At 45.4% G+C, this 22,538-nt stretch overlaps 1 protein-coding gene across 2 annotated transcripts in view; it reads left to right on the top strand.

Moving 5' to 3' along the window:
* The window catches only part of SDK1 (sidekick cell adhesion molecule 1), a 2,285,003-nt gene that overhangs the window by 1,480,520 nt on the left and 781,945 nt on the right, over nt 1-22,538 (top strand). For both annotated transcript variants that reach the window (XM_085629198.1, XM_085629197.1), the window contains one exon: nt 2,211-2,347. In XM_085629198.1, the coding sequence (XP_085485324.1) occupies nt 2,211-2,347 (137 nt within the window). The remainder of the gene's footprint in view (nt 1-2,210; nt 2,348-22,538) is intronic.

The raw sequence follows: 22,538 nt of genomic DNA, 5'->3' as shown, positions 1-22,538 counted from the left end.
TTTCAAATCAGACTCTCTCCAAATGCTCATATTTTTGTAGCAAAGTCAGCAACAACTATCACGATTGCCAAGCAAGGGGACACTGAACCACAAGGAAACGTATACTTGAAAATTCAAAGTGGCATGTGCACGATTGCTTAAGAGGCATTCAAGAAGCGAAGACATCGATTGGCATGATAGAAGGATATTTTATATCTCAGATAATCTGTGCCATTATTATTAGGTGTGATAAAGGCAGAATAAAGAATCTTGAAACAAGCTGATTTATGTATTAGGATCCAGTGTAGGCCTGTAACGTGACTGAAAATGTGAGCTGATCTTGGGAGCTTTAAAATCAAGTGGGCTGCGGAGTTTTGAACTACTTATAGCCTATTGAGTAACATACTGGAAATTCTCAAGTATGCTAAATTACCATGGTTAAGACGGTATTGTAATACAGTCTGACAGCATGAAAGTGGGAGAGAGCCAAATATTTTCTTAGTATCCTCAAAAGCTTGTAGATTTAACTTGAGCAACCTGGAGAGCCATAGAAAAGTCCTATACAGGATGGGTGTAGCTCCCAAGTTGTAGGGCCATCAAGAAGAGTTCCAAGAATGAGAAAGCTTGCCAAACATGAGTGTTTCCATTGGGTACTGGGACATCAATATGTGGTGCATCCTCCAGAGGAGCGAAGCTCTTTGCCAAGCGGCACCGACATTCCTGTAGTACTTCCTTCATTTCATTTTTCCCAATGAACCTAGCCCCAGTGAGTTTGGAGTATAATGCTCAAGTGTCCGCCAAGCGCAGTGCGGCGAGCCCGAGTGACATATCATGACAGACGGAATGCTGATGTCTCGATTATTTACCTTACTCAGCCATCATCCACCTTGTTGTTTGTACTAACTGCTCCTTAATTCTGTGAGTGAAAGAAGGGTGCACCTGGATGTTGCTGATGCAGATGGGGTCATGCAGAATCCTTTGCAGAAAAGTGTATTCATGTACAGGTGTTGTGGAAAATGTTGTCTTACTTAACCCAAATTGGCAGGTCTCCTTTGTAACGAGAAGCATCATGTAGATGGTCATCTGTAGAAGGACTACGCCATTGAAAGCAATACACACTCAAGCATTGCAAGTTAATATGAAAAAAAACAGGTTTGCCAGTCTGAGCAGCAGACTGGAAGGGATTGTATAAAGGCAGCGAAGTGCAACATTGACCTTTGCAGTTAATATCCGAGGTTCATGGTGTGTGTTTTTCTGCCAGTATTTAGAATTGCTGTCCTGACTGTGGGGGGGAGGGGGGGGAGGGTTAATTCTCACATCATCGAACATAAAGGGCAGGCGTGCTCCGTATGACTGGCAATAATGGATGTAGAAAAACAACAATGTGGGATGTTTGGAGGATATTTACGTTTTGCTATGCCATGCAGATAGATATGCCAGTGGAAAGGCCTCCGGAATTATGCGATTGTGCGGCTGTTGTGTTTTTTTGTCATAAATATGGATTTGCTGCATTTGCCACATTATCCATCATCTGCAGCAAATTACGCAGATTTGAACAAAAAAATTGTTTCAAGCTCTAACGGTTCAAAAGGTACTAAAAATGCAGAGACAGTGTTGCCACGCAGTGGAAGCCCTCTGCCAAGATTGACTGGTGCCCTTTCTGTTGCTTTTTGCTATATTTAGTTGATAAACTGGTACTAATAAGGTACGACCAATGCCCAGGCAGTGTTACCAAATGTGATTTGAGAAAATAATGAAGTAATACTATCACAAAATGTGCGGTATTAATCCCTCCTGGTTCTTTTGATTGCGGACAACTGTATTCTACTTTTGTGGCGCCTGCTTTTTATTTATTTTGATGCTATAAAAGTTGCTAGAAATCTGCATTTTTAAAAGTCTGTGTTTCCTTTACCTTGTTGAAATTTGGCCATTTGCAGGAAAAATGCAAATGGAAAATTCGAGAATCTTTTAGTATGTATCTGTTCAAAAAAACTCTGAAAACGTTTTTGAGTGCGGAGAATTTTCAATTTTAGGTCTGTCCTGTTCTCCTTTACTTTAAATGTGTGCTGCTGCATTTTTATGGTTGAAATAAGAAAGTTATTTTCTTTAAAAAGGATTGACTCTTGCAAAAGTAGTATGGCGTGCACATTATCGCTTTGGGCGGTTCATAAATTTGCAGACTCAGCAAACAAGATGTCTGCTAGCGATGAATTATTCTCTTTTTTTTCCAGAGAACTTCCTCATTCACCACAAAACCTTCTAGCAAGATTGAACTCCTCCAGCAGCCGCACAGTGGCTCTGTCGTGGGTGCGCCCGTTTGATGGAAACAGCCCAATTCTTAATTATATTGTGGAACTGTCCGAAAACAGTAAGTAGAATGGCCAGGTGTATTATCAGCCTATTAAATGTTCTCCTTTATGCAAATAATAGGCATGTTCTGCTGTCCATCTCCTTTTTAAAAATATTACGTATTTTGCATAGCTGGGACTGTCCTATAGACCTGTTCATTACATACAGACCAAGTTTGGGAATGCGTTGTGCATATTTAGGGAGTGAGTAGACATCCAGGGAACTTCTAAACATGATGCATTGATAAAGACATCAAATGGTCAACCAGTGCCAGTGGATATTGGATCCTAAAATGTAAGAGAACATATCAAGGGAGGTCTCTTGAAGCTAATGACAGATAACAAATGTTTATTGTAACCCAGCTCCCTCAACATCAGAAGAATAAAAGAATGAGTGGAGTTCCTGAGGATTGAGCTTTGACTATGGAGTCACGCCTAGATCTCTGGAGTGGATGCCTTAGTCCATTAAGTCACAAGGGCACTGTGTTTCAGTCCTAAGATGTGAACTCCTTGTTATCTGATTGAGTTGATCTAATTTCATTAATGAAAGCACATCAGGATGGCAACACTCAGATTTCTTTTGGTTGTCATATGCAAGACGAGGACTGGAAAAACAGTGTCCTTGATGTCATGGAGTGAGTTGGTTGCCTTCCGTAAAGATATCCATATATTAAATCTAAATATATGTTTCAGACAAATACATATAACATGATGGCTTTTTGTTCGTGAGCAAATTGATATTCAACACCTGTAAGTATGTGGTTTACCTTAAGCTTTATAAAAACCCATTCTCCAGTACTAGGGTGTCTTTCATAGATTCACATGCCTGAATCATTCCCCGTCCGAGTGAGAGTCCCACGGTATAAAAAAAGCAATATTTATGCACATGATAACCAAAAAAAAAACCTTGGTAACATAAAACCAGGAAGTAAAGTAGTCCTAAGCTACAAGAAAAAACTTCCACACTTATGACTATCATAGTCATTATGTATATTCCAAACTGCAGCCAATCAGGCGACAGCACCCACCAGAATGTTCTCCCCAGAGGCTCAGGTTCTCAGATTTTCTATCGCACGTCGTGTGAAGGGAGTCTCCCTGAGCTCTGCTCAGTACTTCACTATTTTTTCTGGATTTTTTCTTCTCTTCAGAATGTCATCTTCTAAGAGATCTCTCTTTAGACCTTGTGAATCTTGTGGGAAGCTCCGGCTGTTTTCAGAAGACCCCCACAAGAAGTGCATTTACTGCCTTTATCCGGATCATGAGATGAGAGATTGTAAAATTTCCAGGACCTTCCCTCAGAAGACCCTCAGAGACAGAGAAGGGCGCCTACTTCTGTGGCTACAGAAGATTAAAGACAAGGATAACCCCTTATCTGAGGTGGGAAGTGTAGCCTCTGGTTCATCTATATCCTCTAGGAAGAGGATGGCTGAGGAAGACTTACCTTCTCCTAGGGCTAAGGTGTCGAGAAAAGTTCTACCCGCTAAGGGTTCAGGCTTCTCCACCGTCAAAGTGTAAGCCTGTTACGCCCCCGAGAAAGACTGGAAAGTCTCTGGCGTCAAAAAGACTTCCTGAAAAAGATTTCCCTCAGGAAAAAGCTCCGTCGTCGACAGCGTTGTCGACGGCTCCTCCGTCGACGATTATCATCGTTGACGCTACTTCTACATCGACAGTTACCTTCTCATCGCCGAGAGCCAAGATGATCATGTCATCAGCTTCATCTCCGTCGACGCTGGTCTCTGTTGCTGTTCGACCCATCTCGTCGACGAAGGAGATTTCGTCTATCGTCAGCGCTCCGTCGACGGCAAAAGTTAAGAAGATCTCGTCGACGACTGCCTCGTCGACGATCACTTCATTGACAAAAACTACCTCGTCGACGGCCACCTCGTCGTCGAAGACTGCCTCGTCGTCGACGACTTCCTCGTCGACGAAGACTGACTCGTCGTTGACGGCCACACCGTCGACGAAAATTGCCTCGTCGTCGACGAAGATTGCCTCATCGACAATCACTTTCCTGACGCCAGCCCCATCGGCGACGATATCGTCAACGGCACACTCGTCGACGCCTCTTTTGTCTTCTTGCACAGACTTGCAAGTTTGGTCTGCAACAACGGCTACTGCCTCCTCTGCCCTGCCTACAACAGATTCCGCACTGCTAGAAGTCCATCGGAATTGCTTATTAAGTATCAAGACGACGACCAGGAGGAAGAACCTTTCCCGGAGTCTGAAGCTCCAGCTCCTGTCACGGTTCCCACAGCACAAATGCCTTTGGCCCTGCTTAATAATTTACAATACTTGTTGGACGACTATTATCACCGTTTTCCTCCTTCTGAATCGGCGGAGTCTATTCCATCAACGCCCATGCCTAAGGTTTCTGTATCTTCTTTAGGATCTCCTAGACCACCTTCTCCAGTACCATCTCATCATTCCCATGATGCTAACACCACTGACGATGACAGGGAAGAGGGAGAAGTGGATGATAGGTCTGTTCTTTCGGAGTGGGACGAATACCAAATTCAGACTCCATCACCGTCAGCTCCAGCTCCTGTTGACTCTCCTCCAGTGGATATCGGAGGTTTTCATCTCCTTATGGAGAGGGCGACAAAAAGGTTTCTCATACCAATGGATACAAAGAAGGATGATTGCTTTCTCTATGATTTTAAAGATCAGCCACGAAGACAAATACGGACCATTCCTATCATAGACTTCATCTGGAAGGAAGGGTTGAAGATCATGACAGCACCTAATTCTCTTCTTGCAGTCTTGCCTCGATTAGACTAAAAATATAAGGCACCAAGCATCTCACCCGCATACCTCATAGGTCAGCCAAACCTGACTCTGTCATCGCCCAAGCGGCGCAGAGACGGGCCAGGAACCCCTCTTCGCCTATAACAGCTCTGCCAGACAGGGATGGCAGACGGGTGGATTCGATTGGGAAGAAGGTTTCCACTATGGCAGCGACGACTGTCTGTGCTGCAGATTCCCTAGCCATATTAGGGAGATATGACAGGCAGAACCTTCCAAGTCCAAGGCCTTGAAGATCTTACAAGAAGGAGAGTGTACCTCTGCGGAAATAATTGACGCAGCCGTGGATGTTGCATCCACAGGATTCAGACAGTTAGCGGGTGCAGCAGTGCTAAGGAGACAAGGTTGTCTGAAATCTACATCTTTTCGCCAAGAGTTCCAAGCCAAAATTATTGACATGCCGTTTGATGGGGAGTTACTATTTGGCCAGCATGTCGATGAGGCCCTTCAGGCTATTAAAAAAGACACGGAGACGGCGAGATCTCTTGGTAGCCTTCAATTTCGCAAGTCGTCCTTTCGAGGTGCTAAAGGACGTGGATCTTTCTCCAATAGGGGAGGTTACAATCAACAAAGGTCATACCAAACCTCTCAAGGTAATCAAAGATATCAGCCCTACAGGCAGCAGTCATACGGACAGCGAGGTAATTCCTACTCGCAATCAAGAAGGAAGCCCTCCTACCGTGGACGGGATTCAACTAAAAATCAATGAGATCCGCCACCTGCCACCATTTCTGCCATTCCCCCAGTCAAAAATTGGAGGAAGAATATCCCAATTCTACTCGAACTGGTCCGCAATTAAAACAGACAAGTGGGTTCTGGATATAGTGGCCAGAGGCCATGTTCTAGAGTTCATAAAGATTCCCCCAAACTCTCCTCCCAAAGGACCACCTCCTGCTCATCTCAAGGAGTTTTTTTCCCAAATAAATCTGATGATTCGGAAAGGAGCAATCAAAAAGGTCCCTCCTTTACAAAGAGGAACAGGATTTTATTCGAGATTTTTCCTGATACTAAAAAAGTCGGGAAAATAGCGCCTCATTCTCGACCTTCGCGCCCTCAACAAATACCTGAAAAAGTTTTCTTTCCGAATGTTAACACTTCAAGAAATCCTTCAACTGCTTTCGGCGGGGGATCACATGGCCACCCTCGACCTCCAAGACGCTTATTTTCATGTACCAATCCTACCCAGACACAGAAAATGTTTACGGTTCAGAGTGGCTGTCAGGGACTTTCAATTCAGAGTCCTTCCGTTTGGACTACGATCAGCACCCCGTGTGTTTACAAAGGTCCTAGCACCGGTGGCTGCACACCTTCGTCTGGAAGGAATTCAAATTTTCCCATACTTGGACGACTGCCTTATCAAGGCGAATTCTTTTCAAACCACAAACGCACATGTTCAGAGATGTCTGTCACTGTTCCAATCTCTGGGTCTCTCCATAGACTTCGAAAAATCTTATCTGATTCCATCACAGAGAAAGACCTTTTTGGGAGCCACGTTGGACACCCAGCTAACTCAGGCCTTCGTCTCAAAAGAAAGACAACTAAAGATCTGCAAACTAGCTCGCTTATTGCTATCAAAAATGTGCATTTCAGTCCGACTGTACAAGTCTATACTAGGGATGATTTCTTCCTGCATCCCTTTGATACCCAACTGCCGTTTCAGAATGAGACCATTGCAAGAAGAACTCAACCTTCAATGGTTGCAGATTTCAGGGTCTTTCGACGATATTGTTCGCATCACTCCTCGGATGCGAGAAGCCTTCCTTTGATGGACTCAAATAAAGAACGTAAGAGAAGGATGTGCTTTCCTGGTCGAACTGCCGAATTTCACTATAACCACAGATGCTTCCCTCGAGGGATGGGGGACGCCCCTTTAAGGGATGACGGTCAACGGCAAGTGGAGCATCCAACAAAAGTAGTGGCATATCAACCATCTGGAGTTGAGAGCCATTTTCTTGCCCCTGAAGTCATTTCGAACCGTCATTCGGGGAGCCTCAGTACTAATTCGAACAGACAACACTACAAGTATGCATTACTTAAACAAGCAGGGAGGGACGAAGTCAACCCTTCTATCTCAACAAGCTCAAGAGATCTGGGCCAGGAGTCTCCAAAGTTCTAGAGGATTCCCTCAGCAGGTGAACAATATCCAATCACGAGCGGGAGCTACATCAACCATCTTTAAACCGAGTCTTTCGGGAGTGGGGCCACCCCGATCTAGACCTTTTTGCGACCAGCCAGAACCGCAAATGCCCATCCTTTGCAAGTTGGGTTCCCCACAATGACTCATGCGGGAATGCGTTTTCGATGAATTGGTCGCAGATATATGCCTACGCCTTTCCTCCGATTCCGGTGGTTCCCAGAGTTCTCCGCAAAATCAAGAAACAACCTTGCCGCGTGATACTCATTGCTCCCAGATGGCCTCGCCAATACTGGTTCACCGAACTTCTCCTTCTCTCAGAGTGCGATCCCATACAGTTTCAACCAATACCGAACCTTATGTCCATCCAGAATGGACGGATCTGTCACCCGGACCCAGCATCTTTGAGATTAGCAGCAAGGCTCCTCAACACCTTGAATACGCACACCTAAATATTCCTGCGGACTGTCAGGAAGTTTTAGCTAATGCTCGAGTGCCTACTACTATTAAAACATACAAGCTAAAATGGAAGAGATTCTGCATGTGGTGTCAATCTGTGAATATACATCTGATTCATGCAAAACCAGAACAAATGTTACTGTTCTTTCTTCACTTGGCAAGATCGGGCCTATCCCATTCTACGTTGAAAGTGTTCTTGGCGGCTATTTCAAGGTTTCGGCAGGATGGATCTAATTCTCTTTATTCAAATAGAGTCATTCAGCAATTCTTCAATGGATTGTTTCGGATGTTTCCCCCTATTCGGCGTCCACCTCCATCCTGCATCTTAATGTAGTGCTTACACCACTTATGCAGCATCCCTTTGAACCTATTCATAAAGTGGACTTAAAGTTCCTTTCATGGAAAGTTTCTTTGCTATTGGCTCTGACATCAGCAAGGAGAGTCAGTGACATTCAAGCTTTCACTATTAAGCCACCTTTTCTTCAATTCACCTCAAACTCAGTAGTGCTATGCACCAATCCCAGCTTCATGCCAAAAGTACCTGCGGACTTCCACCTTAATGAACCAATAATTTTAAAGACATTCTTCCCAAATCCGCTGACAACTGCAGAAAGGGCCTTGCATTCCCTTGACATCAGAAGATGTCTCAAGTTCTATTTACAACGGACTGCAACAATCCGTAAATCGGACCAACTGTTTGTTGCCTATGGTAGATTACGTCAAGGATATTCTGTTTCCAAACTGACCATAGCTCGTTGGATTTCTGCTGCAATTTGTCTATGCCATCAACAGGCGGGAAGACCTTTGCAGGCAACCACAAGAGCGCATTCTATGAGGGCAATTTCTTCATCTACCACTCTCGTTGCCGGTGTGCCTCTTCATCAAATCTGCAGAGCGGCAACTTGGTCCAATAGACACACATTTACCAAACACTACTGTTTAGAGGTCTCAAGCGATGCAGATGCGTCAGTGGGACAAGCTGTTCTCTGCAATCTTTTTAAATAAGGTGAGCCTCTGTTCTCCCTCCTCCACTATGCTCTTTTTTAGACGCTTATTACATACTGTTTCTATGTCTTGAAATTGTTCTGCATATGTTTAACACAACTGTGCTTATGTAGGATTATGACAATATTGGTACTTCATTGCATGATATATGTATTTATATACAGTTTTTACATATATATATAGATATATATATATAGATATATATATATATATACTATGGTACAAAGGGCGTCTTATGAGCATTATGTTCTGTACTGCTATCTACTCTGATTCAGGCATGTGAATCTATGAAAGACACCCTAATACTGGAGAAGAACAATAGTAATTTACCTGTAATCTGTGGTTCTCCAGTATTGGTGTCTTTCATAGATTCACATGCAACCTGCCCACCTCTCCTCAGAGGCTGGTTTAGGTTATCATGCTTTGGTTCACTCCTTTGCGAGAAAATCTGAGAGCCTGAGCCTCTGGGGAGAACATTCTGGTGGGTGCTGTCGCCTGATTGGCTAAAGTTTGGACTGTACATAATGACTATGATAGTCATAAGTGTGGATGTTTTTTCTTGTAGCTTAAGGCTACTTTACTTCCTGGTTTTATGTTACCAAGGTTTTTTTTGTGGGTATTATGTGCATAATTATTGCTTTTTTATGTACCGTGGGACTCCCACTCCGACGACGGGGAATGATTCAGGCATGTGAATCTATGAAAGACACCAATAGTGGAGAACCACAGATTACAGGTAAGTAACTTTTGTTCTTTCAAATGATATGAATATATTTCAGTTACACTGATCCCGCCATACAAAAATCATGTGAGGGAATAAAGTCAATAATCCAACTCATTCGTCCTTTTTACTCTAACAAAAAACTAGGCTAGATGTAAACAGTGTGACCCAACGCACAGTCCTAAATTCCACCATATCGTGTTACTCAACCATAATCTGCAAACTACTTCCACATATCTAGCCAAAGCCCTGTAAACCATTCATAGGTAGTTCACAATTTAAGAATTTGAAATAAAGGTAAGTTAGCTTTTGGGCATTCTAAGATCTTAAAATTTTGGTCACTCGTGCTGCTCGTCATTGTAGGCACCACCTTTCATTTAGAAAACATCTAAAATTACACCCAAAATATTATACTGGTAATATTCTTGTAGATACTACAACTGCTAGATACTACATAGATACTACAACTGCTATTCTAATTTAGAAAACATTGCTGGAGTTTTCTGTGCCCTTAATATCATCTCTTTCACAATGTACATATGTCATTTTGTTTGATGATGACAAGCAAGGGGTTCTTGGGGGAGTTAAAAAAGGTCATACATATCAGTACCCAAACACTAAAACTGTGAAAGAGGATACATGTCGTACTTAATTTGTTTTTTCATAATTTTCTCCAGAAATTTAAAAAGACACACATCACAACCAATATGGCTTAAGAAGTCTACATGTTTCAGCATTTGCCACCGTACTGCGAGGGCTTTATTCAGGACAATTGGGTTTTTTATTTTTGAAAAACCCAATATGTATATTATCATGTAGCCTAGAGAATCAATGCATAATGAATACACAATACATAATAAAGTTAAATACCCTCTTATGGAGTAACGATCAAAAAGAAAAAAACGTTTTATCTTCCTCTACCAAAGCTCACACCTCTTAAGTGCCCTTAATCCAAAGTAAAAAGCGAGGGGACTAGCAAACTTTTATTTTAAAAAGGAAAAGCTTGTATTGCTGCTAACCTTTAGTCATTGTTTTTCATGTTTGCAGCACCTATCCTGTACAAGAATTAAAAACAATACCTAGATATTAGTGTTGAAGTAGGCTTTTTTGAAAAATGTACACACAGATTTATCCCAAGATACTAATTTCACTAACAACCCTAAGTAGGTAAATTAATTTAACACACTCAGTTTATCAGGCATAACACACAGTCAAAACCGAGTCTAACACTTTGGTCTTCTTTCCATTTATTTTTTTGCATTCTATCTGCAACATACAGACATAGTGCCTTATTTAGAGTCAGGCGGACCACCAGTATGTTAGTGATAAAGACTATCCTGTCTCTGCTGCTGACATACGCCTCCGACCGCCCAACGGAGTAGGGGCCGTCAGACATTTTGCCATTTGCCTGCAGCCCTATTTAGAGTGAGCAAACAAATGGCATGTTTTTACTTTCGAACACCACCTCCAAAAAGTGAAAGAAACAATACTTTAATGATCCCCACTCCTTGGCAGAAAACTCCCAGTGAAGCGGTCATTGATTTTTTTATTTTTAATCCCTCTTTAGGATTTTCTTTTTGAGAAGAAAAAACGTTATTGAAAGTGTGCCATACAGCTTTGTCATGGTGATGGAGCCCTGCTGCTCACTGTCAGTGTAAGAGATGTCTGCTGGGCCAGCGGACATCTTTAATTACGGAGAGCGGAATACCCAAGGAATGATGATCATAATGTACTCCATCATACTGATGGAATATAATCCATCCACTGCACTCTAATTCAGCCCATGTTATCTAGTAGGGGTCCAAGCCCTCTTTTGTGTGTAGAATTAAGGGCACATCAGTGTGATGCATTAACTTGCAGTGGTTTACTAAACTGCAGTGCTTTCAATAGTAGTCCACAACCCTGACGCGTGTTTTGCCATTTTAGGCTTAATGCATGCAGTCAAATGAGGCCCTGTAGTCTACTAACCACACATTTGGATGCTGTCACAACATTTCTATGAACTCTTTAACCAAGACAACCATATCCAAACCCCTCTACCAGAAAAATGTATATGCAAAACCCGAAATAAATTAAGTGATAGGAGTGTGGACTAACAACTAGACCATTTTTACACAAATATATTGTTTTACTTTTCTTTTATCGTGAAGTAGATGTATGTCTGTCTGTAACCAGCATTGTGTACATACTTCGGTGAACAAAGAGGGCGGCGAGCAATCTTAGCCGGCAGCTTGAACATGTTAACATTTTTAAATGTTTACCTAATTTATCTACTTAGGGTTAATGTTTCCTCATTTGCCATATGCAATGAACCAGAATTAGCTTGTTTATTAATGAATATAAGATTATCACTATCTGTACAAAAATGTGAGCTATTACGTGAAGCCCAGTCAGAAGTAGAGATAGCACATTAATGAATATTATATTTTTGAGACTACCCATCATTACCATTCTATTCAGGTACTGAGGGACCTCAAATTCAGATCTTGTACTGCTGCCACAATATTACGTTGAGCAACAATTTGGAACTCTGTTATCCCGCAGAGTCGTTGCCTTATCAAATTTCAAATTATAATATAATTTAGCACAATATCCATTTTAGATTCCCTTACTATCCTTGAATGGGTTGAGGAAATGCTTCTCATGTTGAATGCTGAAATTATGAGAAAATAATGGAGTTTGGGATTGTCGACTCAATGTCTCATGGAAGGAGGAAGGCAAGGTGGAGTATAGTGCTAATATTCCAGTTGAGTGCATTGTTAGCGTTTACAGTATATTGCCGGTAAAAACGTGTCAATTTCCATTGGGAAAATTCATGTACTCTACTACGCTTTTTCCTTAATTTGCCTTGGTCCCCTCTACAGAAACCACCTTTGATCGTTTATAGTACATCTCACTGAGTGATATCAATTTTCTTATTTGATATGGTGCCAGCATCATATTGTAAATGTATGGTACCTCTTTTGGTTACAGCTGTTGGACATAAATGACTGGAGCATTTACCTAGTGCTTGTTCCATCTCAGACCAGTAGATTTGCATTGAAACATTTTGCCCGGGTACCCATATGAAAAAGTTACCCAGTAAGTTTGTCTTCCCTGGGATAGGAAAAATATGTTTAAGACCACAGAGGTGAGACGGTGCTAGGTACCAGGCCCATGCCTAGAAGTTGTCATAACAATAATGGCTCAGTCCCTGCAAGTCACCAAATCTTGAACCAAAAATGAGATTAGTGCCAAATGTGGGAGTGATTTTGATTTCTTATTGGAAGAATTATTTGAAAGAGTAAAAAAAAAAAATCAGATGGGAAGCACCAAATACATTTACGTTTCTTTTTCAAAGACTTAGTCAAAGTTACTTTGAACTTGTTTAATAATAATATTGAGCCAATATTGGACACTGAATAAAAGTAGAGTATTCTCGTAACATACCCACACTTGTTGGGTGCATTTTGTGTATCTGTAAATCTCCACAAGAGTGCCCTCCATGATGGGGCTTAAATTACAAAGTTTTCCTGAGGTAACTCTAAGTTAGGCCTAACTTACGTGTGTGCAGTTTATACCTTAAGTGCAAAGTCTTACACAGGTGCAACTACATGCAATACACTCTTGCCTATTCCAAAGTTTCGTAAGTAGACCGTGCAGTTGTAGTGTTAAAGTTTAGTTACACTAGTGCACATTCCTAAAGATTTGTTGAGTGATCGGGGAAATCCCACGAAGTGCTGCTTGCAAACTGCTTTAAAACGGTTAAATGACAGAGGCACGCATGCCTAAACCACACATGCCTCAACAACGCAGTCAGAAAAAGGAATGCATCTGAACAATTTTGTGGTAAAGGCATGACTGGTAAAGAGATGTGTGGTAAAGATCACGCCCCAGCCCGCCCATCCTCATCCCTAAAAACTACCCCCTGAGCCCTAAAAACTACTCTGAGCCCTAAAAACTACTTTGAACCCCCCTTGAGCTCTGAACACTACCACAACCCCTTGATCCCAAAACACTACCCGAACCTCCTGAGCCCTAAAAACTTCTCCGACGCCCACCCACTGAGCCCTAAAAACGACCTTGATCCCCCCACGCCCTAAAAACGACCTCCCCAATCGTTAAAAAAGACCACCCCCCAAAATACGGCCCCAGCCCCACTTACTGGACCGCGTCCTCTCCCAATCCTTCCTCTTCCTGTGCCCGCCCATCCCAGCATCAAGGGTGCTTCCGCTTGCGGGGAAACCACCCTGCGCTTCCTGTCTCTTTATATGACTCTTGCAAGTTACTTTTCATCCCTGTTTACCGCCTTCGTCATTCTTTTTCTATCTTTCCTGTCCTAATATCTCTTTCTCAGGGTTTAAGTATGCTGATAAATAAGTAGTCTTGGGCCCTACAAATGAGTGCCTTCCACAGTCCATGTCCATTAGAGGCTTTGCGCTTATCAGTATATAATTAATTACTGAAGTAAATCACCTATTTTTTTTGTTTAATGCTACTCCCACTACTTTTCAGTAATGTAAAAACCGCAGAACGACCCTTCATCAGGTGTCAAAGTTCGTCACATACTAATCTCTTTAATTTTATGGAGAGGTTGAAGCGACTGTAGACAGCACGTGAAGATGAAACACATTTGCTGAGCATCCTTCCAGGGCTGATGACATCCCTGTACCTGTTCTGTATCATCTCATAGCACCAGAACTGAGAACATTGCCCATGCAATAGCCAACTATGTTCAAGAGTAACAATAAAGGCAAAAAATAATATATGGCATAAAGTACACCTGCCGCACATTATAAGGGTATTGCAAGTCATTGAGGAGTGCTGTGGGAATATGGGGGAACAAGGCCGAAGTTTGAGTTCCTTTGTAAGGTCAGGGAACTGCGAGTTGGCTTGCACTATGCTTTCAATGATCGACAGAGGGCATTTTATTTCTTACAGTACATGGTCACACCATTATCCTTCAAAAACTGATTAATTCCTTGGTTTCTGCCTATTTCATGTTTGTTGTAGATCAGAATAAAAGCATAATCTCTACTGTGAATTTAAACATGCCAAAAATCAGCTGGTGATCCTTTCAAAAATATATTACAATCAGTTTAATGTAACTCAGGTTAAAAATGCTGTGAGTGAGATCGTGCAGAAACATCCAGAGATTCTGTGTTTCATGTAGTGACCTATAGCGTGGGAAAAAGTAAACATGTTGCCATAAATATATCCTTTCCGCTGATGACTTTTTTCTTTTTGAAACATATCAGAAGAATTGAAAGCCAGTTTCTGGATTTCCTTGTTTAAACTGCAGCTGTAATTGTGTTCTGTGTCATCCCATTAACCCTGGGTGCTGGCACGCATTGTGATATCAGAACTCAACAGTTATAAATGATTACAGTTGAGCAGCGACGTCATTTCTTTATTACATTAAGATGTCAGTAATTGAGCCATTAAACGTTTCATAAAAACAGCAAATGATTGTTATTATTTTGAGGTGATGAGTCTGGTTGGAAGGCAGGGAACCTTTCTCCGAAGCACTGATGTGGCGTGCTGTGCCTCTGCCGATGAAGCTGTGCCATTTCCATTATATGCAAAGCCGGCCTTCATTTTACTAGGAAAACCTGTCCGTGCCAGCCTCGTGCCACGAGTCTCGCGTCTACTATAGAAACTGCAATTGCTTTGCATAAACTCTTTTAAGAGCTGTCCATTTGTATTTGTTATTTGAGAGATATTTTGAGGTATGTCAGAGTTCCTCCTGCTTCCTGCCTGTTGGTTGGTGGTGTGGTGTGTTGTGTTGTTGCTATTGACAACGCAGGCAGCCGCGCTCACCTCCGACAACAGAAGCGAAGAGCGCCAGAACTGCAGCCTGGCCACTGTGTTCGTAGCATTTGTTTTCCCCTCGGCAGGTGCGTGTTGAATATATTTCTCGTGATTTTAGCATCAGAACACGGGCTGAGGAAGCCCACGGACAACATTTCAGGGGACTAATTATCAGCAGCACAGCAGCAGCTGAGAGGCGACCCCTAGCATGAATTTCAATGTCTCCTCTAGTGTGCTGGCAAAGATGCTCTGTTGTCATCTGTAGTTTTATGAAACACAGGCAGGCTCCAGGTTTGTGAGTTAGGTTTAAATATACAAAAATAATCCTTCAAAATAGTGACCTTATTTGTTGAATTTGGCTCTGGGGGATGGGGTACCCAGGACCTATTAAGCCGGGGGGGGGGGGGCGGGGGGGCAGGGGGGGCTGTATGCCCCCTCCTCCTAATATATATGGGGGATGGGGTCCTGGGGCTTAAAGGCCAACCCTATGCTGTGTCACCGAAGGCTGTCCATGGTGTGGGGTTGGCTGCCTGCGGGGTTGACCAAAGAGCCTGACCACAGGCCCTGTGGCTAACCCCCCACAGCACACAAGGCTCTTCAAGGCGTGGGGTTGGCTGCCTTTGGGGGGGGGGTCAATCCTGTGCGCAGCGAGGGGGTTGGGTTTACATATGGTAATTACATGTAACTTTACGTTAAAAAACAAAACTGGAAATCCACGTAAAAAAACAAAAGTTAAAGTACTTTATATTCTGATGGATACATCTGCCAGTGGATTCCTCACCTTGTGAATATCCCCTGCGCCAGCATTCCACTGAACTTTTCTTTCCCAGCACTCCGCGTCGATGTGGGCGACGTCACAATGCGCCGGCTCCGCTCGCGACTCCGATCGACGTCACCGGAGCCATAAGAAGCCCACGTCGGCGTGATGACGTCAGTTCCCTTTTTTCCGCGCCTTCGACGCGCATCGTTTTTTTTCCAGTGCTCGTTGGCTACTTTGTAGTTTAGCCGTGTTAGTCTGTTAATTCAAGTATGTCTTCGACTAGAAAGTCGGGATTTAAGCCCTGTAGGGAATGTGGAGGTCTAATGTCGATGACGGATCCACACCAGAACTGTTTATGGTGCCTCTCTTCGGAACATGTTATGGAGGAGTGCGGATGCTGTAGAAGCATGAACCCGAAGGCACTCAAGGAGAGGAAGACTAAGCTCTTCATGAAGAGGATCGGTGAGGAGAAGAGAGGAAGGAAAAAGGAGAAGTCGTAGAGGGTGTCATCGACTTCGAAGTCATCGAGGTCGAAGAAGCACCACAAGAAGAGGAAACATTCTTCTCGACGTCGGTCCTCGAGGTCCAGGAAGTCGAGGTCGGCTTCGCCCCTTCGACGCCGGAGCAAATGCTTGTCTCCTTCTCCTTCACCTTTGAAGTCACCGAGGTGTTCTCCTTCGAAGAAGCAGACTCCAGTGCAGTCCCCGACGAGGTCATCGGATCCGTCTAAGGAGTCGACTCCGGTTCGAGTGGAGTCGTATGCTTCCATACATGAAGATGAGCAGGAGGAGTCTGTTCCGGTGCTTGAAGAGTCTGAGGCTCCGGTTGAAGATACTGCAGAGCCGACGCCGGTGACTCCACAAGGGGATACAGGGTGTAGGAAGGTGGATATCTGACTATGGTTACCCCCAACTTTTTGCCTAGTGTCTAGCTGGTTTTTCGACTTAGTTGGCCTGAGATCCTGCCATTCAGGGTCTCAGGCTGTCTGCTCTCTCTGTAAAATGGACTCCATGTACCCTAGGTACATAACCAATTGGTAAGGATCACCTTATTGGACCCTGTACAGTGTACCCTAGGTACCCAGGGCATAGGTGTACCCTAGGCCTCCCAGGGGCTGCAGCATGTATTATGCCACCCCTGGTCTGGCCTTCCAATCAGACACAACTGGCTGATCACTCAGCTGGGGCAAGGTCGTGTAATCACCCCTTGCTTAGATATAGTATGCCTATATCTACCCTTATATATAGACACATGTGTACCTATCAGTCACTCCTATGGCAGGCCTTAACAATCCTGGAGGCAGAGTGCTTGGTAACATGTGAGATGGTGCTCTAGCATGAGCTGAGCCTGTCTGCAGCTTTCGGAACCATGTCCTTATAGCTGTTCTATGATATAGCCTACCATATACTCTTAAAGTGCCCTATAATCTTAGACGGTTATGGTAACTATGGTTTGGCTTTATCAAAACATGTCGTGTAAGGTGTCTACCACTAGGGAATAATACCCCCATGCCATTTCTGGACATGAGAATATTATTCCCCCCTTCTAGAGGGAAAGACATGTTAAAATCATACTTCAACTGTTAGCCTCTGACCAAAGCCTCAGCATCACAAAATGGATGCTGCTGCCACGACACAAGTCTGACCTCCTGCAGCTGGGAGTGATCCCAGCCAGGGAGGCCTGGACAATAGGTTTCCTGCTTGGGGAGGTGCTAGCACCTCCCCAGACAGCCTTTAGTGTATTGGGGCAGGGTGGGCTGAAAGGAATGAGACATGCCTGGGGCACACAAGGTGTTCCTTGCATAGTCCAGTTCAAACCGGCGCTGGGGCACTCCAGCCCCAGCTCTGGCGCGAAACTGGACAAAGGGAAGTGGGTGTAACCACCCCCTCCCAGGTCCCACCCATAAGGCGTGACCTAGCAGGTATCCCAGCCCCCCAGATTAGTATAAGAGTGGGAGTTGGGCCTCAAGACTTTAGATTATCCTGAACCTGCAAAACTGAACAGAAACTCTGGACCTTCGACATTCGACGAAAGAAGAAGACTGAAGAATCTCCCTTGTAGCCAAGGAGTGGCTACCCTGTGCAAACAGGCACCATCAAGAGACTACCCTTTGCTTTGCGACCGTTCTACGAGGAACCGACTGCAGAGCCCGACCAGAGCCTTGACTTCCAGACTTCTCCGACCCTCATCCACATCTGCAGCAGAGCTGAGATCCGTGGAGGCGACGAGCGACGTGGGACCGGCTACCTGGGAAAAGTGGCTAGTAACTTACAGCGCAGCTTCTGAGGTACCCTCGAAGTTGTGCACCGGGGATTGAGAAGCCCCAACCCCAAGCACCATCTGCACCGAAGATCAGCCCCCCACACTCCACGAGTCCTGCGTGGGGCCCTTCAGCATTTTCCTGCTTGCCGCGTCTGTCCGGTTGCTTGCCCGCTGGCTAGTGGCCTTTGTGACGACGCTCCCTGAAATCTTCTGCGCTGGTTTGGCTCCTCCAGACTGGCTCCCGCTTCTCTGCAAAGAAGAAGCACCCCAGACCTTCCTGGTCTGCACCAGAAGCAAGTCCTTTGTTCTTCGTGGGTTCCGCTTGCCAAGGCTTGGTGAGTCCTAGTCCAACTTCGACGCCGCCGACAGCAAGAGCCTTCGTGGGACAGCTCGCCTCCTGGTCCTGGTCGTCCTCGACGCTTCCTGGTCCTCCTGGCTGCAGCGACAAGCTTCACCTTCACCTGCAATCTTCACGACATCGCCTGGTTCCTTCCTGGTTCCACGTGGTCACTGGCTAGTGACCTTGACTCTGTCCCTTCTGCTTGCAGGTTTCTTCTCTTCTTGATCCCAGCCTTGGGATCCACCGGACACTCTTCACTGACTGCCTGTCAGCATCTTTCTTCAGGCATCCATAGGAGTCGACGACGAAAACGACGCATCTTCACCCCTATGCACCCGCAGCCTGTGGGCTAGGTAACTTGGGTACTCCGGTGCTCATCAGGATAGTGACTATCCTAGTGTCTAGTTTTCAAGTCTCAACTTCCTAGCTACTCCGGAAGTGTCCTAAATCTATCTATTTCTAAACTGTAATATTGCTATTGACTTTTACGCATTACGCGTGAGTGTTTCCACTCTGCACACGAATCCCGTGGGCCTCCCACTTCCTAACTAACGCTAGTGTAGTGTAGCCCCAGCGATTCCCTAGGCCTAGGCCTATTCTATTTCCGTGACAGTGGTTCTTATCCCACTTACTTAGTATATGGTTTGCGTGGCCCCTAGGGCCTAACTGTATTACTTACCTGTGTGACTTAATGTATGCATAAATAAGACTGTGTTGTACTTACCTCTAATCTCATAAAGAGTGCTGAGGGTTTGCTTAGAATAAATACACTTTATTTTATATATATATCTGTTGTGGTGTCCTTTCATTTGGTATTCAAGGGATTATATATGGTATCACAGCTGGCTTCACATGCCATTCAGAGTTTAGCCTAAGACTGCTCTTGTCCATGCTACCACTAGGATAGCTGGTCTATAAGGTTGACTTTACAACCAATCACCATAAGGGTATTTGGACTGATATAAGGTGTACACTAGAACTAGTGACATCATACATCAGGCCAACTTCTCACACAGGGCCTGTTCCTTTTCCTCAGTTCCTGGCTCCAGGTACAGATTCTACCAGTTTCTTAAATGCTATGTATGGCATTTTTAATAGGGCAGCCTACCCATCCGGAGCACCAACTGGTCCCGTGGGTCCGATGGCATTTACACTAGGGGTGCCGCAGCAGTATGCTCAGGCTCCCTTTATGCCCTTTATGCCGATGGCGCCATCTTGGCAGTTTCCGGCGCCGTCTGGGGATCCGATTCGACCTCGGAAGGTACCAGCGGACTTCGGAGCCTTCCTCGACGCCGACTCCATCGGCGCCGCGTCCGGCGCCGCCGACTCCACCTTTGGCGCCGCCGACTCCGGTACCTTTGGCTCCTCCGACGCCGCGTACGACGTCGTCGACGCCGGCTCCCCAGATCCGGTCAAGGAGGGAGGCCCAGAGGGTGTTGGAGGAAAAGAGATATCGGATAGATGTGGAAGAAGGTGAGGTTGAGTCTTCCTCAGATGATTTTGAAGGCATTGATGAAGCTAGTGGATTGGATACAACCCCAGAGTGGGAGCATGCATCTGCCAGGTCTTCTCCACCTCAGGAATTGGCTCCCTATCATGTAGTGATCAAAAAGGCGGCAGAACTTTTGGATTTGCAGCTGCCTTCTGTGGAGTACAAATCCAACTTGCTTACAGAAGTGTTGCATTCTCCAACTTCAACATCAGAGCCTTTGTTGCCTTTCAATGAGGCCATCTTGGAGCCGGTCTTGGAGGTATGGAAGAAACCCCTTTCATCACCGGCGGTGTGTAGGCAGGTGGCAAGAAGGTACAAGGTTGCACCAGGGGATCCTAACTTCTTGTCAACTCATCCATCTCCGGACAGCTTGGTTGTGCAGGCTTCATGTTCCAAGCATGCTTCGGGTGCCTTCCCTCAAGTCTCCAGCTGACAGGGAATCTAAAAAGGTTGATCAGGCAGCCAAGAAGACCTTTTCTACTGGAAGTATGGCGTTAAAATCAACTAATGCTACATGCCTGTTGGGGCCTTATGTGCATGCGCTAATGGACTCCATTAAGTCTTTGGCCCCTAAGTTGCCTGAGGGGGATAAGTCGTCCTTTTTGGAGGTTGTGGCGGACACTCAGGCGGCTGCCAGGGAAGTTATCCAATCAGGGTTGGATACTGCGGACTCTGTGGCAAGGATCATGGGGTCGTCTGTTGCTGCAAGGAGGCAGGCTTGGCTCCGTACCTCTGGGTTCTCAGCTGATGTGCAAGCTACGCTGGTTGATCTGCCATTCGACGGACAGAAGCTGTTTGGGGAAAAGGCAGACTCTGCCCTTCAGCGATTTAAGGACAGCAGGTTGACTGCGAAATCCTTGGGACTGCAAGCTCCTGCTAGGGGTTCGTCTTTTCGAAAATTTAGGGGTTTTGGAAGATCGTCTTTTCGCTCTTACCGGCAGCCCCAACAGCAGCAGCAACAACAGTAGCAGAATCCCCTCTATAAGTCCTATAGAGGGAGACAAAGGGGTCGGAGAGGTTCTGGGCGCAACCCCTCTTCTTCCTCTTCCTCTTCTGCTCCCAATGAAGCTTCAGGGAAGCAGCCCTAGATCCCCCATCCCGGATCATGTAAGACCTGTGGGGGGTCGGGTGTCCTACTTTCTACGGGGTTGGAAATCTGTTACAACAGACCTTTGGGTTTTGAACCTCATAGAGACTGGGTACGCTCTTCCCTTTCGGGAGTTTCCTCCCCCTTACCTTCCTTGCCAAGGTTATTGCTCGGAAGACCATCTGCTTCTCCTGCAGAAAGAAGTTCTAGCCTTGCTTCAGAAGGGTGCAATAGAGGTGGTTCCAGAGCAGGAAAGGGGTCAGGGATACTACTCCCGGTATTTCCTGATTCCCAAAAAGGACGGCAGATTGCGTCCAATCCTGGACCTCAGAATCTTGAATTTTTACCTGAAGCAGGAGAAATTCAAGATGCTGACCCTTGCGCAGGTTCTTCAGGCGTTGCAGCAAGGAGACTGGATGGTGTCGCTCGACTTGCAGGACGCGTACTTTCATGTCCCAATCCTGAAGTCGCACAGGAAATATCGCCGTTTTACGGTTGGGTCGCAACACTACCAGTTTGTGGTCCTCCCGTTTGGTCTTACTTCCGCACCTCGGGTCTTCACGAAGGTGATGGCAGTGGTGGCTGCTCATCTTAGGAGGTCGGGGATTCCAGTTTTCCCCTACCTGGACGACTGGCTTCTGAAGGCAGAGTCCCCAGAGATGGTGCAGTGTCATCTGCAGGTAACATCTCAGCTGTTATTCGACTTGGGTTTTTCGATCAATGTGCCCAAATCTCACCTGGTGCCCTCTCAACGCAACCTGTTCATAGGGGCGGTACTGGACACTACTGTGTGTCGACCATTCCCTCCTCCTCAAAGGATTCTCGACATTCAGGAGATGGTCCCTTTATTCCACAATGGAGCGGTTGTTCCAGTTCTGAAGGTCCTTCGCCTGCTTGGTCTGTTCGCTTCCTGCATTCTGTTGGCCAACCATGCACGCTGGCACATGAGGGCGCTCCAGTGGTGCCTCCGCAAGCAGTGGTATCAGCACAACGGAGATCTCGGGGAGTCGATCAAGATCTCCAGAGAAGCTGCAGCGGATCTGTCTTGGTGGAGCGTGGAGGGCAATCTGTCTCAAGGAAAGCCCTTCCATCTACCTCCATCGGTGGCCACAGTGATAACGGATGCATCCACTTTAGGGTGGGGTGCGCATCTGGGGGATCTGGAGATCAAGGGTCTTTGGTCTCCAGAGGAAAGGTTGCTTCACGTCAACCTTCTGGAATTGCGGGCGATTCGTTTGGCGCTCAAGGCCTTCCTCCCTTCCCTTCGCGGTCAGTCGATTCAAGTCCTGACAGACAACACGACCGCGATGTGGTATGTCAACAAGCAGGGAGGAGTGGGGTCTCTTTGTCTTTGCAGGG

Source organism: Triturus cristatus, chromosome 10, assembly GCF_964204655.1.
Source record: "Triturus cristatus chromosome 10, aTriCri1.1, whole genome shotgun sequence".
In the NCBI taxonomy this organism is placed as follows: domain Eukaryota; kingdom Metazoa; phylum Chordata; class Amphibia; order Caudata; family Salamandridae; genus Triturus; species Triturus cristatus.
Note: the sequence above shows the minus strand (reverse complement) of the source record. Positions and strands in the feature narration are given on the sequence as shown.